This window comes from Zonotrichia albicollis, chromosome 13 (genome assembly GCF_047830755.1).
Source record: "Zonotrichia albicollis isolate bZonAlb1 chromosome 13, bZonAlb1.hap1, whole genome shotgun sequence".
Taxonomy (NCBI): Eukaryota; Metazoa; Chordata; class Aves; order Passeriformes; family Passerellidae; genus Zonotrichia; species Zonotrichia albicollis.
Genome location: NC_133831.1, coordinates 19,175,468 through 19,195,296, shown reverse-complemented (window position 1 = coordinate 19,195,296; position 19,829 = coordinate 19,175,468). Strand labels below are relative to the sequence as shown.

At 43.8% G+C, this 19,829-nt stretch overlaps 1 protein-coding gene across 6 annotated transcripts in view; it reads left to right on the top strand.

The window, feature by feature from the left end:
* ZNF423 (zinc finger protein 423) overlaps positions 1-19,829 on the top strand; it is a 281,345-nt gene that overhangs the window by 119,417 nt on the left and 142,099 nt on the right. For 4 of the 6 annotated variants that reach the window (XM_074551184.1, XM_014268344.3, XM_074551183.1 and 1 more), the window contains 2 exons: positions 2,636-2,836; positions 6,692-6,772. In XM_074551184.1, the coding sequence (XP_074407285.1) occupies positions 2,636-2,836; positions 6,692-6,772 (282 nt within the window). Of the gene's footprint in view, positions 1-2,635; positions 2,837-6,691; positions 6,773-11,264; positions 11,504-19,829 lie in introns of those variants that run through there. The other 2 variants (XM_014268347.3, XM_074551185.1) reach the window with 2 other exon arrangements.

Below are 19,829 nucleotides of genomic sequence, written 5' to 3'. Positions count from 1 at the left end.
ACAATTTACTTTTCCTGAAGCAGTGTGCTAAATTATTTGTTATTGTTGGACTCGGTCGAGCAGCTTTATCCCTGGTGTAGTCACGAAGTATTGGAGTAAAACCAAGGATGAATTTGTCACAGTGTACTCAGCAGATCAGCTGGTCTTTAGGTTAACTCTCAAAAGACAGAATTTCTGCTAAAAATATTAATGAAGGTCCCTTAAAGCTGCCCAAAGTTGCCTAAAACCTTGCTTCTTCAGGTTGTGGCAGAGTCAGTTCAGAAGTGCTTCCCCGAGGCCTTTGTCAGCAGGCAGCGTGGATGCAGGTGCCAATTCTTTAGGTTACATTTATGTGCTTGGACTCTTTTTATAGGTTTCTGTCATAAAACTGGAGAGTTGACATTCTGATTTATTAACTATCAAGTCTGCAGGACATAGGCTTTAAAAAGATTGAATGAGCTAAAATGTTTGTGATTGTAGTCTGGAATGAGACACTGTATAAAGGTGTGCCAAGTAAATATGACAAAATGTAAGTGATAATTTGAATATATACATTAAATTATGTGTGAAATAAAGCAAAGCTATCATAGGTCTAAAAGTGACTTAGTATTTAGTGAAGTAGTAATATAAGAGAACCAGAATTGTGGGATTTTTTTCATTACAAGACATTTTTATTTAAGGAAGAGTCTATAAAGCATGAGGTTCAGCTAGTGGCATTTTATTGAATAAACATAGTATAGATGATGACTTACAATATGGAGTGCTTAGTGAGTGATACTTTTTATAGCTAAATCCTTAAATTCATTACTGCTGTGCAAGTAGTATATCTGATTTGGTAAGATGAATATTATATCTTGCCCTTAATGGGAATTTTGTAGTAGAAAGGTATGTATAATTTAGCAGTAAAAGAATCTGAAAATGTGCAGATCAGTTAACTGCTAGGAGGGAGGCACACACCAACACAGGCTCTGATTTTTGATATTTCCATTGCAATTGGAAGGGCACGTCATGTTATGAGTGCTCCATGGAAAGCTGCAGAGTGTTTTACACCAGTTGATTTATGTTAGTCTGTGCAGAGCAGAAGATGGTATGAAATGTGCTCTGGCTGGATAGTGGTAGCAGAGCTCTAGCCATGTGTGTCTGAATTGCAGTGCTTGTGGTAACCAGGTTCTGTCTTTAATAAATTTTATTTTCAGCTTTGCTTCATGTTCTCAGCATTGGTTGTCCTTAATCCTTTTGGTGCTGATGTGATTTTAGAAACAATTCATCCCTCTGTTTGCTGGTCCTTCCTTAATGGCTTAAAACCCAAATGCATCCCAAACCGTCAGGGTGGCATCTCCCTCCTACCTGGCTGAGAGCAGCTCCTGGGCTTTTGGGGTCAGCCAGTGTGTGAGGATCTCTTCTGCTGGCAGAGTTTGTGGTTCTGTTTCACTTTCTGAATGACTTCCCAAGTGTTCCCATCATACTGACAGGCTGTATGAAGAGCATGAGTTCTTGTGGAGGCAAGTGAAATAGTGCAGGTGTAGCACCTGGGGCTGTATCACCTCTGTTGGGGAACCTGTGTGAAGAAGAGGCAGTTTCAGCTGGTCACCAAAGCCTGGCCACCATGGCTAGTGTGCATAATGGATGCTTTCCCTGCTGAGAGGGCAGCAGGGGCTTAGAAGGGAATTTTCAGCTCTGTGGCCTCTCCAGAGAGCCCAAGCAAGGGTTGTCTGCAGTGCTGCATGGACTGGCTTTAGGCACATCTTGGTGTCCACTGTGGCTAAGGGGGTGTCCTGGAGGCGGGAGGATGTGGCTGCAAGCTTATCCTTCACAAAGGCCACTGAGGGTGTCCTGGAGGGAGTGAGCATCTCTCCTGCCAGCCCCCCCTCCTGCCATGGCCAGTGGAGAGCCAGCTGCCCCTGTGTGGAGCTGCCACCTGCACAGCCCTGTGGTGCTCGGCCCCCCACACTGGGGAGTTTCTGGAGCTGTCAGAGAGCTCAGTCTCCCTGTGCACAAATGCAGATAAAAACCTGGGGGGGTTGGCAAAGATGTATGTGCTGGCACACACTGGCCACAGCCCAAGATAAAAAATATTGGAGAGACCTGAAGGTCAGATGTACTGTATCTGCTCTCAGCTAGGTCAGCACAATGTCAGGCTCATCTGCCCAACCAAGTGCCTCTCATTAGTTCAGCAAGACCTCTCATGTCCTGGGGTACGTGTGTGCTTTGGGATATTCAGCTAGAGCATCTTTTTTGCTTGTTGTTACTAATATTGGGGCTTGGGGGCGGTGGGAAGAGGAGAGCACTGAGAATTAAAATTCAGCACATGCCTTTTCTTTGCGGGCTGTAATTAATCTTGCCAATTTTTAAAGCTTTGAGAATCTGGTTAAGTGATAAAACACTAACAACTTTATATGACAGAGTTAGAGGCTCCTGCTATACACCCACCAGAGAAGATTAGGAGAGAGTGTTTGCAGGATTCGCACTAAGCAGCAGAGAATACAGTTGAGAATTGTTGCACCACATGATATAAAAACCACATTAATATAATGAAAGGTGTCGGGAATAATGTGAGAGCGGCTGTAATTAAATGTATCTTAATAAGCGCAACATCCTTCTTAAAGCTCTTATTTTTCAGACCTTTCAAACTTAGAGATGTTCTTACTGTTGGCAGGTGGCCTGGGAGGAGAGCTGGAGAGCGAAGCGAAGGACAGCCGGGCCCTGGAAGAGAGGAACAGTGTGACGAGCCAGGAAGAGAGAAATGAGGAAGATGAAGACATGGAGGATGAGTCAATTTACACCTGCGATAACTGTCAGCAGGACTTCGATTCACTGGCAGACCTGACTGAACACAGGGCACACAACTGTCCTGGAGGTAATGTTAAACTAGCTTTACAGTTCTGACAGGTGGTTAGCTGGGTAATTGGACATAGCAACAGCTTGAGGCCTCAAGTGAGATTAAAGAATTAATAATGTAATTTTACAGTTAATGTAATTTTATTGTGGTGCCTTGGGTAGCCTTTGTTCACTCCTTTAATAAAATTAAAATAAAAGCAACAGCTTTCCAATTGGAATATGTCAGTAATTACGTTAGACAAAAATGTTGTGGGGTTTTTTAATGCTAGAAGTTTAGGCAGGTATTTTTTTTCTCTCTCTCCAAATGTAGGAAGATTAAAAAAGTTAAATGACTGAAGTGTGCAAAACTCCCAGGAAAAAAGGCCTCTGAACCCCTAAAAGAACATGATGATTTCTGAGATTAAAATTCATAGTGCGAGTTCTGTAATCCCACCCTAAAAATACAGCATTCTCCCTAGGTTATTATTACATTGCCTTTTGAATTTTATGGAAGTGAGGATGGCATCAGCCTACGCTGATCTTGATTTTACTTTCTGTAAAGTAAGAACAAGCTCAGAGCACTGGTGTGAACAATTGCAACATACCTTGCTTTTCCAGGGCTGCCTCTGCATGGCCAGCAGTAGCAGCAGGTACTCAGCCGAGCACGCTAAGCCGATTTACAGGGGTAGGAAAAAGCTTTGCAGATTTTACCAAAGATTAAATAAAATCTTAGGAGGGGGAGTGCAGAATATGTTCATATGTATTTAAATCAGGGATTCTTATCTTTCACCTTCCCAGAGTTGAATACTCTGCCATCACGTCTTCCTCCACACTCATCTAAATTATTTTAGGCAGTTGCTGTTATGGCAGACGGGTAGGTCAAGGCTGGCAGAAGGCAGAAGGGTTAGTGGTTAGCTTCTCCTCTGGTGCAGCAGTATCCCATCATTTTTCCCCTGAGTGCATATTCCTCCTGGCCACTTAATTTGTTCTGTAATTAGTCTATGTTTTCTGCTCTCCTTTTTGGGCATAAGTAAAATGATCAGCCAAAAAAGAAAAATACAGGGGATGGAATACAGCAAGGGAGGAAGGGTCAGGAGGAGGCTTTGGCTTGGTCTGACTCCCATCCCAGGAGCACCCTCCCTTGTCTCACTCTGGCTTGCAGAGGGGAGGACTCTCTGCTCTTGTTCCCATCTGCTTGCTGGGAGGAAGGACAGAGGGATGTTGGGGCTTTTCCCATGCTTGCAGTTGGGTAGGGATTGCAGTCCTAAGCCTGCCCCCAGGGCTTCTTGCTCTGCACTCTCATTTAAGCCCTGCACAGGCTGCAAACTTGAAAGTGCGTAAAATCGAAAGGCCACTTCTTGCAGGGTAATTTCCCAGCCAGCTGAGAGCCACAGCACTGGCCTGAGATTCTGCACATGGCACTCTGCTGCAGGGGAGTAAGCAAAAACATGTAACTTTCTATTCAGAAAACTCCTTGTTTTCCCAACAGGAAGGCAAAGGGCACGGCCCATGTGGCCACTGCTCCTTTCCGAGGAAGAATCGCCCTGGGTGGCCGCTGCTCCATCAGTGCCCGCTCTCCTCACTTGTGCTGGGACAGCTGCTGGGGCTGACCCCACAAAAGGAGGCTCTTCTTAGCCCAAATGTCTGCTTGGGTCTGGTTCCTTGTGTGTCCCCAAACAGCTGTAATGGCACAATGGCAGAGGGCAGTGGGCACTGCTGACAGGGACTCCAGAGCAGGAATGTAAGGTTATGACAGGTAACAGCAGTGCTATCAAAAGGAGCAGTTCTTTTCCAGAGGCAAATCTGCATTAAAACATAGCAACCTGGAGATTCTATTAATGTAAATTCAGTCAGTGTTTTCACACCTCAGGGTGTTTTTTTATCCTCAGTGTAGTATTCTCTTAGTGAGACTAAGAAATATAAATTATATTTTTAGGGATATATCAAAATAATTTTTCAGTACTCCCATTTGCTATTCTTGATTGCAGGTAACATAATTTTGTCTTCTTTTAATCTCTTCACATGTGTGGATGATTTACAAAGACATTTTGTCCCAAAAAGGCACCATATAACTATCTGCATATACATGAAATAAGTGCTAATTGTCTCCATGTGAGGATAATCCTTGTTCCAGAACTAGAGTGTCTGTTTTCTATTTAGTTTAATCTAGTGTCCTGAAGTGATTTAAAGTAAATAGGAAGATTGCACTCATATATTTTGGAATGAGAATGTTTCCATGAAGACAATCTGGAATATTGCTTGATATTCACATACCTTACCTTGGGGAAAAAACAACCCTTTCAGATACACCAGTTTGATGACATGGTCTGATAATCATGAGGATTTTTGAGGAAAGCATGCAAAATGTTTGTCTTTGTTCAGTTCATCTAAAAAGACTTGCACCACCTGGGTGAAAACGTAAGACCTCCTTGGAAAGTGTGTTGAATTTAAAGATTTTACCCTACAAGAAGAGCTCTTTGTCTGTGTCCTTAGTTACCCTGCACTCCTTTTCCCTGTGATACCTGCCTTACACACCTGAGGGTGTAATGCAGTGCCTGACCTCTTGGCAAGCTAGATTTTCATGTCTTAATCTGAAGCAGGGCTTTCAGTCATGTCTACATGGCTCCAGATCAATACAGGTAATATTTGTAGCGATAATATCACCAGGCTGATAATACAACATAACTAATGACTTCCTTTGGGATACTGAAGTTAGGAAGGTATTGTAGCTCAGGAGTGTTGCAGGATTACAAGAGATCACTCCAAAGAACAGGATAAACCATCTATTTCACTGGAATCCCTTAGAAATTCATTACAGCATGCTGAAGTTATAATACAGTTTGAACGCAGCTGCTTTGACATGTAAGGAAGTAACAAACAGCCATTCCCCTCCTTGCTTTTTCATGTATTTCAGACTTGTTTCTTTGAGGACAAAACACTGATGAAATCTAGACATCTCTGGTAGCATAGGTGCGTGGCATTCCTTTTGATGTCAGTGTAGTAGAGATGTTCTCCTTCTGACAGAATTAGGTGCCTTTTATACCTTTTGCTCATGACTGATGTGTGTGATTGCAGGTTGTAGGTTCCCAGTGTCTACAAGGATCTGAAAAGGGCCTAAATGGGGGCAGCTTGTACCAAAAGAACATCACAATTCCTTACTGGCTTATATCTTCTCTTGTTTCCCAGCTTGCCCCCACAATCGAGCGCTCCTGCAGCAGTCCTGCAAACAGTGCCTTAAACTGTTTCCTTATGCAGCAGCATCTTGAAAAATACTCTGAGAACAAATAAAAACACCTAGTGTATACACTGGATGTGTTAAGCTTTTAAAATTACTTTAAAACTCACTGGTATCCCATATCCCCTAAATAGAGAGGGCTAAGTAATTGCCATTGGCATCCTGTGCAGCCTTTTTTATGAGTTTTTGCATGTTGCTGTTACAGTGTAGGTGTAGCATGATGCTATCTTACAGCATTAGTGACAAGAGTAAAAAACTACATGTGGATTTACAACTTACTGTGTCCTACAACAAGCACCAGAGGCTCCCTACATCAAGAAACTATTCTGTGATAGATCACTGTCTGGTGGCTGGTGCCAGGTGGTTTGTTATCTGACAAAAAGTGGCTAAAAAGTCACAGGCTTTGTCATTTGGCTTGTGTGTTTAATCCTGCATTAATCTGGGTTTAGCTCCAGTATTTTATTGTGGTTTTGTTTTGCTTCCTCCACCCCTTTTTTTCCATGGATCAGAATAGTCTCAGGTGAAGTTGTTTCTTCAGATTCTCAAGTGAATGTAGGGGTTTTAAAGCAAATTAGCACATCAGTGAAGCGGACAGAAGTAGGTTTTGGCTGGGTCTCTGAGCATTTCATGAGGTCCTTTCTGTTGTTGATAACTTTACAGGTTGTCTGTTTCAAACAGCAGCAGAGCTATATATGGATATTGCCAGCTTGGAAGCAGCTGATTTTTCTAAACTACTGTACGGTAGGAACTAGTTTATAATTAAAGTCTTGCAGTTGCTTCTTTTAAATGCCCTATAACTTGTAGGCTTACCTTTGAAACAAGGTACTGTAACTGTTTCATGCTAGTGTATAATTTTGCATTTTCTTTTATTTCACCTGCTACAAGAATTATAATTGCCATGCAACCCCATTTGTGGGATGCTTATCCAGAAACACATATACAGCAGCTTGTCAACAAGTGACAATGTCTCATAAATGTTTTTGTCAGGTGGTATTTTTTACTTCCCACTGACAAAGAGAGATGTCTTATGTGCATTTCCAAAACTAGCCCTTCCCAAAATTGTAATCTTTGTTTGCACCTGATTGGCAAATTAGTCCTTTTTCTCTCTTTTTGCTGCTGCTTTTGTTACATCTTTAAATTAATGAATTACTGATTGTCCTCTACAAAAGAAACTGAAATACAGTTGTGAAAAAGCAGTGTGGAAACTTAATTATACACCTAGTTTATACAGCTGTGTGTCTAATGACCTACTGGCCCTAATTACTGTGTTGTGGTTCAGTCTGAGTGCTCTTGTCCTTGCCAGAATTCTGCTCTTTTCTCTTAACCTGACTAGTGTTTCAAGCTTAAAAAAATAACAAGTTTCCTTTTTTTGTTCTTTTCTGCATTGTTGTGCTGAAATGCAGTTTCTCCTCTTTTCAGAGGTCATAGCAGTGTTTTAAAATTGGCACCAGAAAAGCTCAATAGTATCACAAACTGTAAAAACATGGATTTTCCCTGGAGTCCTCAGTTCTTGCTGTCCAGATCTGAAAATGGGCACTGGGGCAGTGTTTTTATTGTCAATCACTTGGAGGGCTTCAAGTGCAGGCTCCTGTCCTTAGTTTGTCACAGATGTCCCCTCTCCAGGTGCAGGGAGAGCACAGGGCTCCCCAGGGCTCCTCAGCCACCCAGGCCGCAGTGCCCAGGTGCTGCACGTCTCCCTGCAGTCGGTGTTTGTGCCCTCTGTGCTGAGAGCTCTGAAACCCCACTGTTGCAGGGGTACACATGGCTGGGCGGTCTGAGGTCTGGCTCCCCTGACTGCTGTCACCCCACAGGTGATGTTTGAGTTTACCTGGAGCTTCCCAGCCAGCCTGAAAAGAAGCTTTTTCAAGGACTTCTGCTTGCACGTGCCAGAAAATCACTGTGCTGATAAGGAGCTGTGCTGACTGGCTTGCTGTGCAGGTGCTCAGTCAAATACGTATTTATTGTGCAGAACATAAAGCGCATTCCCACATCTGAATGGGGGCTGAAGACAAACAGAAGCACAGCTGCAAATCTCATGTCAAACAGGGCCTACAGCAGCCCCGGCCATGCCGAGGTTTCGCAGCGCATCCTGTGCGGTGCGTGCTGAGGCACCAGTGCTGGCTCTGCCCCTGCATGTAGCAAATGTGCTTCAGTTCAGTGTGTGGTGTGTCTGACTAAGTGGTGCCGAGTGTTGTGCTCCCTGACAGCGCTGCCCATCCCTCAGACCAGAGGGTCATCCACAGGCAAAGGTAGGTGAGAGCCTGGGGGTGCCACCCTGCGCTCAGCCCCTTGGCGTCAGTGGGGCTGAGCCTCAGTGCTCCTTTCTCCATCTCCTGGATTCTGCAGGCATGCCAGTGCCTGTAAGGATTTATGGTGGGGGGACGTGAATTCAAACAATGCCTGCTCGCCGTAAACACCCAGCTGGGGGTTTGCTCACGGAGGGTGTCCCAGAGCGGGGGCCCACGGCAACTCCGTGCACAGGCTGGGCAGTGTGCTCGCTGATAAGAGAGTGCCAGTGCACCAGGCGCCATCCCTGCAAATCACCACGGCCACCTTTGTGCCGGCCCCCTGGGGATGGTGGCAGGGGAGGCAGCACCAGGCACTGTGTGTGCAGATAGGAGCACTGCCAGCGCCGCTGCGGCCGGCTTGGTTGCACGTTACCAAAACCCCTGGCAGGAGGGAGGGAATGAGCTCTCCCCACCTCTTTCTCAGCCCCCACATAGCCAGCAGTCACTGATGGCCTGTCTGTGCATTCTGAGGCTGCACAAAATTTCTTAGCCATGATGATGTCTTTCCTCAAGCAGCATATGTTTTTCACACAGGAAGACCATTTTCCTTGTCCTTTTTAAACATATGGCCCAGCGAGGAGCTGAGGATGACAAGTTAGCCTGCTTGTATTGGCAAGGGACTGTTTCATTCTTACTACTTTAATTGAGTTCTTTTATCTGCTTTTATCTAGTTCAAAAAGTAGTCTGCAAAGTAAGCACAGGTATGCATGGAAGTGGATAAAAGAGAAAGAGGGTGCATGTTTCAAATGAGGCCTCTTAAAGGAAAGGTGTCCTTTGGAGATCTTGGACAGGTTTCCGTGGCTGGCTGAGAAGCCGGTCTCTTCTCTTGGCTGCACATGGGATGCACACGGACTGAGGCACCCCAAATGCTGTGAAGCAGGAGCTGTGCTGGGTGCTGGCCATGGGGCTCCTGTGTGCAGCAGGAGCTGCACTGGGGAGCTGGAGCCTGCTCCCCTGCACCAGCTCAGGCTCATGCAGCAATTCCAGGACAACACAGGTGCTGGAATTCCACTTCCCCTTCTCGTCTTGCTTCAGATTTCTGTTTGCAAGGGTAATCCATTGCCATGGTACAGCAGAGGGAGGAGTGTGGGGGTCTGCATAGGGCAGGTTTGTTTCTCAGCATACAGAAATCTAAGTAAATAATGAATGGGTTTTATTAAAAAAAAAAAAAAAAAAAAAAAAAGAGGAGGGAGGGGTTTCAGTGGAAAGAGTTCCTTCCCAGGCTGGAGCCTGGTGAGAGCTACAAGAGCAGCTGTGCCTACAGGAAGGAGGATCCCTGTTTGCCATAAGCAGGTCCCAGCATTCAGAGGGTTGTAGACAAAACTCAGTATATGAAACTCAATTCAGAACTGCAGTGAGGATAGCCTGGAGACTACAATAGATATGTACTTGTTACAAAGGGGCCTTTAATAAAACCTTAGAGAGCTGAATGGAGGATGTACTGGGGTTGTCCTGTCTCAGATGGACAAGAGCATGGATTATTTCTGGGTAGGATTTTGCTGAAGGGCATGCATTGCCTTCCTGTGGGTTGTTGAGGGACAAAACTGATGGCCATATCAACAGCCTTGGCAGATTCAGAGCCATTGAGATCTACAGACTGCACATGTAAGCAGTGAAAAAGACATGCACTGAGAGTTTGGGGTTTTTTCCTGATTTCCTCCCCTGTCCCATTGCAGACAATTGTATAAGTACTCTTCATGTAAGGATGGCTGTACTGAGCCAGCCTGATGGTCCCATCATGCTGTTTCCCCAGAATGTTTTCCTAGCTGTCAACAAACTTATCTAAGCATTTTGTGGTGCTTTTTATTTAAATTATTCAGACACTCTTGGTCCATGAATTTCCATTTTGAAGTGCAGTTAGCTTTTCCTGTGGTGGGAATCCAGAGTTCAACTACACATTGGGGAAAAGCATCACCTTTTGTTCACTTCACTTTTGTCCCCTGTTTTCATTTGATACTCTCCGGTTCTTCTGGTGAAGGAGACAGTGAGCAATTACCCCTTTCCCACCTTCTCCATCCCCTCATGCCCAAGCAGGCTTCTTTTGCTACTCCCTCCCATCTCTAAGCCCCTGTTTGCAATCTTCTTGTTGATACCTCATGTACCTTGGCTTGGAGTAAGAGGGATGTGGTGAGAGAGGGCTGGTGGGAGAGGGATGGGGTCAGCTATCTCCTCCATCACTTGTGCCAGAGATGAGGACACGTTGGTGTGTCTGTCCTGGCTCCCGAGCAGGAGGTGAGGACTTGTCCTAGTGTGAAGGCCTGGCAGACAGAAAGATGGTGTCTGGCCATGTAGGGGAAAAACAATTAAGACTTCAATGTTTATTAAGAAAAAAGCAACCAGCAGTGCATTTCAAGCACTCATCACACAGCATAATTTTGCTGTTGGAAGTAGTAGGATTAAACAAGTCTTTCTAATGTTGATTTCTTTGAATTTGCGGCATATAATTAAAATGAAATCAATTAAAAACGAAGGAAGTGTGTGTACAAACATTGTCAAGAATTCCTATCTTTCATTTTTTAAAAACAAGCTCTAGAAAAAATCCCCACAGAAGTTCTGTAGTGCATATTTGAATGCTTTTGTTGTAGCCTCATTAAACTTGGCTTGTCTGCAGATACAGCTGGCATGTTATTAACTGTGCTCCAGGCTTGGGGAAGCCAGAAAGCAGCCTCCACCCCCTGGTGCCGGCTGGCTTTAGGGAAACGTGCCAGCATGGGTTGGTCCTCTTCAGCTGGCTGGCTTTGGGAGCGCCTGCTGGAGCATCCAGCGTGGGCCCTGGGTGCGGAGCGCGGGCTGGGCCTGCTGCAGGGCCGGCCGGCACCGTGGGCTCCGGGCCCTGGCTGGTGGGAGCAGCAGGGGCACAGCCAGGTACGAGTCCTCCTGGGGCGCCCTCAGCCGCGTGCCTGGGTGCTCCGCGGGCGTCTCACGCCCTCCTTTGCTGTAGGCTGGCAAGAAGCAAACCAGGGATCATCTGCCAAGCGGTTCCTCTGTTCTCAACAAACCGCGTATTGGACTGAACCACTCCAGTAAACTGAATAAGGGAAATATTTTCTCTGCACCTGCTGGAGAGGCTGTTGCTCTCCAAGCTGGGCTTGCACATCAGAGGACCTCCATCAGAGGTCCAAGCAGCTTCTGACTTCCTTCAAAGCTTTGGCAGCAAGCGTGTACATTTTGAATGCTGTTTCGTGTAAGTAATTTTAATAGGTGCTTTTAATAGTAGGGTAAATGTTATAATTTCATATTCAATTTAAAATTGTTGAAAATATACTCACTAGAAATTTAAGTAAATTAAATATAGGTAATGTTATTCAAACATCTTGCTTATTACAAGCAGTATTCATTGTCTTAGCTAATGAAAAATTGATTTGGCATTTTCAAGGCACTTGGTCTGTTCATGCTAAATACTTTGTAGGGCATTTAGGCACTTGGTAATCTTTAAACATTCTTTCAACCCTTTCCTGACAATTGTTCCTCTTCCTAAAAATTGGTAATCATCACGAAATTAAAAAGTTGTAATTCTAATTTGGCTTAAGTTTTGACTGCTACTGGACTGCTTCCTTCCTCCCTTCCATCTCCTGCTTTATGATGGTAAAAGGTTTGTGTTGTCTTTGGGAGCCGACATTGCTGACAATTAAAGGGATTGATTTTTAGTCTGTGCATCTCCCAGATCGGGTGCCCTATGGAGCTGCACAAGCTTTATGCCAACATGAGGGGAATGAGAGGTCAGTGTTTGGGGGAGAACTCAGGACTTTCCCCATTAATACCCTGAGTTATTTTGGATGAAAATTACTGTGGCTGTACCGATTTGCCTAATGACATGCATGAAATTGGTGGAACAGCCAAGGTCTTTAAAATCCAGGTGGGTTTTGTTGCTGGTGACATCAGCAATGGTGGGAGTGAACTTCCTCTTGAAAGCATTAATTTTTTTGGCATGTGGGTCCATCTCTTCCTTAGGCTTCCTTGAAAATCGTTCTCAGCCATAGTAATAAAAGACTTTTTGGCTCCTCTTTTTGTTGCTACTCAATTACTGTTACACTTGCTGAGGAGGACATAAGGAAAGGCTGAAGAAACCCATTGCTTTTCTCTTCTCCAGGGAATCTGTTACATTAAACATTTGAATAGAATTTTGAACATAATTCCCAGTCACTTCCTCTACAGTGAACTCAGTTCACTCATGCAGACTTTGTACTTAATGATATATCTTAAAATAAATGAGATTTGATATAATTTATACTAAATGGTCATTTTAGAAATCTACATCTACTAATTATTCATTAGAAAATTTGGAAAGACAGTAGAGTAAATTTCCTTTATGAACTCGCAGTCTACAGAAATATAAATACATGCACCTGTGTTTATTTTCTTTGAGCAAACTGTATAGAGGTAATTAACTGGACTCCAAGAGTAGTGTAAGCAGGTTTGAAGTACATTATTCAATCTTCATCAATCAACCATAGCAACCAACCAAGCCCAAACCAGCCAAAAATCCAACATGCATCTAGGACAGTTATTTATGGTAATAGCTTGTGGTCTGTATCTGCACCATTTGGGACTGTGCTTTTGTGTGTTCTGGCTGTGTGCTTGGAGTGGCTTCTCTCTGTCCTTTCCTCTCCCTGTTGCCTGTGCATGTGTCCCTGTGGTCCCTCCTTGAAGGCTCTTTCCCTGCTTGCTCCTTTCTGGACTGTCCCATTTTGCGTCTTGTTCCCAGCGGTCTTCTCTCTGTTGTTGTTTCCCAGCCTCACATGTAACAGTTATTCACAGTCTATCCATTTAGGTCACACTGTTGTGTTACTGGTTTCTCCTGGACTCCCAGCTGCAGTTGCTCTCTTGTCCATTGTCCAGTGCTGGCTCTTCCTTGGAGCTCTGTGCATGTGCAGAACCTTCCTTGAACCATCCTGTGAGGACTGCCAGATCACCCTGGGGTGCTGGGAGAAATCACACTGCTCCATGTGCTGCTTCAGAGGCAGACCCAGCTAGGTTCAGGTGAACTAAATACATGTGCTACTCAAATCTTTGTTCACAAAACCCAGAAAATGATTTAATTTGCATTCAGACCTCATGCAGATCCAACCTGGGTAGCTGCTTGATGTCACCTTACAGCCCTTCACAGCTCTTTCCTCTCTTACAGACACTTGTCATGGTTTGTTTCACAAGAGCTGTTTCATGTAGAAACTATTCCAAGGAGTTTCAATGGGATTGAGTGTGACTGGGTTTGACTTGGACCAGGCCTCTGGTACATCTAAATAAAGCAGATAGTATTCCTTGCTTTTTATGGAGGACAGAATGTTATCTTTAGGAGGCAGTCATGATCCTGTTGCACTCTTCTCACAAAATAAGACAAATTCAATGCAACATTTAAAACAAAAGGAAATGAAACAGAGTAGGATTTTGTCTCATAGCTTAAATGAGAGAATGAGTTTTTGTCTGCCAGAAAACTGGAAATGGGAGGGAAGATGCTTTCTCTTGATAACTAGGTATGCATATAGGTATCTGTGATGTACAAAATGCCTCATTTTAGGTTAATCAGTTCACATTTGAAGACATGACTAGCTAAAATTGACTATTGAAAATAATATCATTCCTTTGGGGAGAATCTCTCTCAATTAGAAGAGAAAAGAGGAAAGCCAATTCTTAACAGCAAGTTGGGAGACTGTGATTTTTGTAAGTGGCACTAGAGTTGGAAAAAGTGCAATCAGAGTTAGCAAAACTCCCTGTTTTTCCAGAGGCTGCCCCAGTAATTGGCTGTGCATGTCTGGATTGCCGAGTGACAGACGGGAGGCTCTGCTCTCTGAGCTTGGCCTCTCTGAGCAGAGAGGAGAGGAAAAGAAGGGAGGATAGGGAGAAAAAACAATTTGTGAACTTGCCCCTTTTGAGATAGCAACTGCGCTTCTCCTGTGCCCAGGATCACTGAAAACAGCCAGCAGCTGCATCCCACTCTGCTTTTGCTGTCAGCCAATGTCACTGCAGAAAGCTCTGTAGTTTGAAGGAGCCACTGTTTGTACACAGGGATTAGAGGAAACTCATGGAAATTTTGTGGTGTGTGGGCTGCTCTGGATTTTACTGTGAGGATGGAAGAACTTCACAAATGTTTTAAATTAGGCTATCCTTGATAAGTCTAGTGGTATGGACCCCAACCAAAATTTCAAGGGAAAAAAAAATTGCTCTGTTAAAGCAGACATGAAAAACAATGAAGGGCTTAACTTTTGTCCTGAGGGTGATAAAACAGCACCACACAGCTGAAAATCAATCTGACCTTCACCCACGTGATGCTGTTGTCTCAGTCTGTCTTTCATTTCCTTTGGTTGAGTGAAGGCCACGGCATTCAGTAGGGAGAAAAGCCAGAGGGAGGTGTGGAGAATCCTGTTTTCTCTGGAAAGGCTTCGGTGCTTGCATAAGTTCCCTCTATAAAGTGAGTTGCTGTAAAACTTTGAATTATTTCATTAAATTAATATTTAAAAATTATTCTTCTCTTAATAGGCAGCAATCACATTAAGGTGAAGAAGATATGTGCTGTAAAAAAAAAAGTGTTTGTGATATAAAACATTCTGTTTTAATTAAACCTAGAATTAGTTGGTGTTTTGAAATGAAGGCTTCATGAAGCAACAGGAAACCTGTACATTCATTTAAAACATAGAAATTTGTACCCAAAGGGGAGAAAAAAGGCAATTATTTTTTCCTGAGATATTTGAACATTGCGTTGTGAGGTTTGCACAAACAAAGAAAAGGTACCCAGATACCAAGATATTTACATAAATAAATCAACAATTAGGGCTTGTGTATAAGCAATATTATTGATTTTCAAAACACAGGTACAATTTCTATTCGTGAATTACTCATTTTACACAACATCTTGCAGAAGTGGTTCTCACCTCATTTTACTCAAGATAGGGAAGGAACTGAATGAATGGGTAGAATCTGTGCAGAATTTAATTCTACTAAACAACAGAATCAAGCAAAGGGAAAACTAAATGCATAAGCACATCTTGGTGTTCTTTTTGACATCTTGAAAACAATTAAAAGTGCAATTCGTTGCTGTTCGTCCAATCCCCTGCTTCTTCCATCCGTGTTCAATTTAAACACAACCCAGAATCAAGAAGTTCCCAGCTATTTCTCTTGGAAAGCAATAAGTTTTCCACACTGATTTTACAAAACTGAGATTACTGTAAATTCTGCCTACCCTGAACTGCAGTTTTTCTGATTCATCTCATTACACATAGATAATGTCCTTTCATATCAGTCATAAACTACTCTGTTACTTTATATTTTTGTGCCATATATTCTCTAGCTACTGTAGCACAGAGACAGGGAGGACTACCTGTTATTTTCTTTGTTCAATAATTGTTGCCTGTTTTAGGAAGGTCTATAAGAAAAGTCTCTTGTTAAAAAGATAATGGCAGAGATTCAATGTGGCTGCAGAGATGGATCTCTGCTTCATAAAGGTTAAGAATTCAACAGTTTGTTCATTAATCTATGTGGAATAATGGATATTAATTTGTGACTGTAGCATTTTATTTAAGTGTGGTTTGTCTGATGTACCAACCATCGCAGATGCTTTTACATGGTATTAAAAACCCCAAAATGGTAAACAGAAACGATGTTGGGACCTTTCCCTGGCAAGCTCTGCTACTCAGGTCTCTGTACGATATGCCAAAATGCTATTTGCATAAATATAGAATTTAATAAGTTATCATTCTGCTTAACGTCATTAACTGCTTAACTACTGTAGAAATTGGCTTCCAAAGTTGCTTGTTGGTAGCTGATGCTCTCCACGTCATTCCATTTGCTGTCTCACTGGGGATAATGGTATGCAAGGGAAAGCAAGAAGGTCAAGGATCTTTTTGTTTAGTCTCTTTGCACATTAAAAGTTCTATTATATGTTTGTATTGCATGTGGTTTCCAGTCGGTTGGCTACAATGCTTTCAAGATCCATTGATGATGAGTTTGTGAGGCTAAATATATCTTGTGGATTATGACTACCAAGCTATCACTTTGTGCAGCAGTCAGGGCCAATATTTAACAAGTGTTTTTCAGAATGAAGAATTTGAAATCGAGTCAAATGATCTTACAAAAGGGGTTAACAGAAATCCCAATACAGAAGATGACAGCAAATGCTAGGCCTGTGCTAGCTGTGGGGGTGTTTGGGGCTCTGCTGTGCTGTTTGTGGGGGAAGTGGTTCTTAGGCTGGGGTTTTTATGGGTTTTCTGGATGTGGGGGAGGGCTGTGGTATTGTTGTGAATGACACAGCGGCCACAAAGCTGAATGGGTTGAACAAAAAAGTGGCGTCCTCTGCAGCCATCCCTTCCTGTCCCCGGCAAGGCGTGGGTGCAGTGGGGGCAGTGCGGTGGGGCTCCCGCTGGAGCCTCCTCTGAGTGTCCCCTGTCCCCTGTCCCCTGTCCCCCGCGGCTGGCAGGGCAGGCGGGCTCCGCTGGGACCTCGCTGCTGCTCCTTGCCCGACATTTAAGGGAATGCAAAACCAGACTGCAGGATGCAGCCGCGTCTGAAGGGCTGGCACAGCCGCCTCGCTTGTTTTCACTCTCTAGCTAGTAGACTGACCTTTTAAAAAAACAGTTTCAGCTGCTGTGAAACACTGACAATAGCTTTAATAGATTTCATTTTAGAATTAAATAGCTTTGGTTCCATTTCGATAATGTAAACTAGCAGCCATGAGCATGCTTTAGCTGATTGTTTCAGGCTGTGTACAAACTCAGGCAGACGTCACTGCCTCCTTGCCAGGGGTTAGCGCAAGATGCTCACTTTCTTTAAAAACCAAAGCAGAGATTTTATTTTTTTTTAAGCAATTTGTGTTCTGACTGACTTCTGAGTACCTTCACACCTGTCAAGTGAATCCAGTGAGCTTGTTCCCAAGGGCAACCTGACATCTGGGAAATTCTGCCTCAGCCCCAACTGGTCCCCTTTGAAGCACCTTTGGTATTTTGAATTGAAATTGTGTTACACCATCACACACCATCCTTTCCATTATTCTGTTCTGCTCCAGTATACCCGTGCTTTTATAAATTTCAGCTTAAGCCTCGCTCTTGGGCTGTTTCAGGAGTGTTGCAGTTATCTGTGTTGCTTTTCACTGTGGGGCTGGTAAACTCAGAAACATCTGCAGGCAGGGTCAGTCCAGCTTGCTATTCTTCAGAGAATATTTACAAAGTTTCATAAGGCTTGGACCCATACCCACACCCATCCTAGATGCAGTGTCTACAGATTTGTCCCCAGAGCCTCTTACAAGCATTGCTTGTATTACTATCTAGAGCTATCCCACTGCAGAAATCCTCAGGAGGGAGAAGTGGACAAGAGTACTTAGAAACATCTGTTAAAAATTCAGACAAACACTCCACTGTCACTAGAAGCAGTTGGGATGGGACGAATGAAATTTACCATGTGGTGCTACAACAAAAAAGGGCCTTTTTTTTGTTCCTTCACTTTTCCTTTAAAATGGATAGTTTGGTCAGTAGATAGAGAAAAATGCCTCTGCAGAGCACACTTGGGGTGTATAGTGCTTGTAACCAATGTCACAAGCTGACTCCACAGCCAAGTCTTGTGGTCTTGTGGGAGTGCCGTTTCCCGAGTGCTCACATTTGATTCATCACACGCTTTCTACTTGTTTCAAGAAACCCTGCATTAATTGTGCAGACCTAGAAAGTGGTGACATTAGAAAATAAATTGACTTCAACATGACTTTTCCATTGCTTAGGCAAAAAAGAAGAAAAAGTTGCTGTAACAAATCTAATGGATGAATTCTTTAACTGGTTGCTCTTTTGTGTGTAGCTACATTCTGGATTCAGCGAGTACTTGATAAATATTGTCATTTGTCCTTGATGATGTGTCATGAAGTTACAGGCAATTTGGCAGAGAAAATAAGTTTTCTTGAGTATGAGGCCAGACTTGTGATGATGTGTTTCTCCACTGAAGTCCAGCTCAGCCCTCCACCCGACCCCATTCCCCACAGAGCACTCTCATCCCCCCTTCCCATCCCCTGCTTACCAGCAGGACAAGAAGCAAGATGGGCTGTGCTGTCTGGTGGGGTGACACACGTGTGCTGATTGCCTGGGACTGGCCCAAGAGCAGGGATAAGTGCTGACTCTGCTCTTAGCCTTTCTCTCAGCAGAGACATGAACTGGGGTCTCTGCCCTACCCAATCAAAGGCAGGTTTACTGATCTTAGAGAAACTCAATTTCTATCTGAGAAACTCAATTTCTCGTAGCCCTGTATCCCCAGTATGGTGTGATTCAAAAGCTAATAGGAAGGGACAAACAGTTAAGACATATGACAGGCAATATGATGACATAAACCTTGTTTTCTTAGGATGCCAGGCTGAAAAAATGAACACAAAGCTCCTGAGAATAACGGAGTCACTTCAGATTGCGACTTGATGGACAATGTTGGCTTTGTTATCACTCTGCAGGTAGCGAGGGGATAGGGTTAGGGAGAATTTCCAGGAAAGTAGGGGAGTTGTTATTAGAAGGGTAAAGCTTCCACTGCCACGCATCCCCTGTAGTGGACCCTGCATTACCCTGGTCCCTCCTCCTTTTAGGAGCCTTTTGAGGAAAAGTCTTCTGTGACAGGAACATCTCTCAGGTCTTTTAATCTGCGAGCTGCCAGGTGAAAGAATGGGGCTAGGGAACAAAAGACGCTCAGATACTGCAGACAAGCTTTTGTAGGATCTGCCACGTCAGCTGTCTCTTATAAGGTCTGCTGTATTTTCTGTTGATGGTGCTTTTCCCCCGAGGATTTTCCCACACCTGGGAGTGCCTGCCATAAGCTGCACTGATATTTTCCTCAATGCCTTTCATTTCTGTGTACAGATGGAGCTGGGATATCACACACTGTCCTTGTCCTTATTCTGTTCTGCTCCTTGGCAGTCACAGCTTTCCTGGCTGGAAGCTTTCATCCCACCTCCCTCTCAGCCCTTTCCAGGAGGGGCTTTGCAATTATTTATAAGCTAGCTTGTCCTGTTTTCTGACATTTTCAGTGTAGTCTGTGGAAGAGTAAAGCTAAGTATGTGTTCCCTGGTTTTACAGGGAGCAGAAAATTTGAAGTAAATGTGGGTGGTCTGAGTTAGCAAGATATTTTTTGTTTTTTAGGGTGTGGGGGACCCTCCCTTTAAATCAAAGGTCCTCTGGGTGGAAAATATTCCAGTGGCCTACGTCGTGCCTTTAAAGTGTTTGGAGATCCTGAAGGGGCAGGCAGCTCGCCTGCATGCTTTTCAAGGGGAGGCTGGCTGTCCTGCTTATCTTGTATTCCTTCTCCCCATCCCCAAGTGGGTTTTCTGTCTCCTTCCTCTTGTCACATGTCAGAATAAGACATCCTGTGATTTACCTCATTCACCTTCCACTTGCATGCTGAAGCTTGAGATTTTCCACAGTACAAGAGGCAAGACTATAATGATTTAGGCCTCAGCACTGCTGGAGGCATCTTTAGATTTTTTGTCTGAGATAAATTTCTATTCAGGCTGAAGAGAGCAGCATTTTCTTGCTATGCTGCTGCAAATAGGTGGGAGGAGTGAC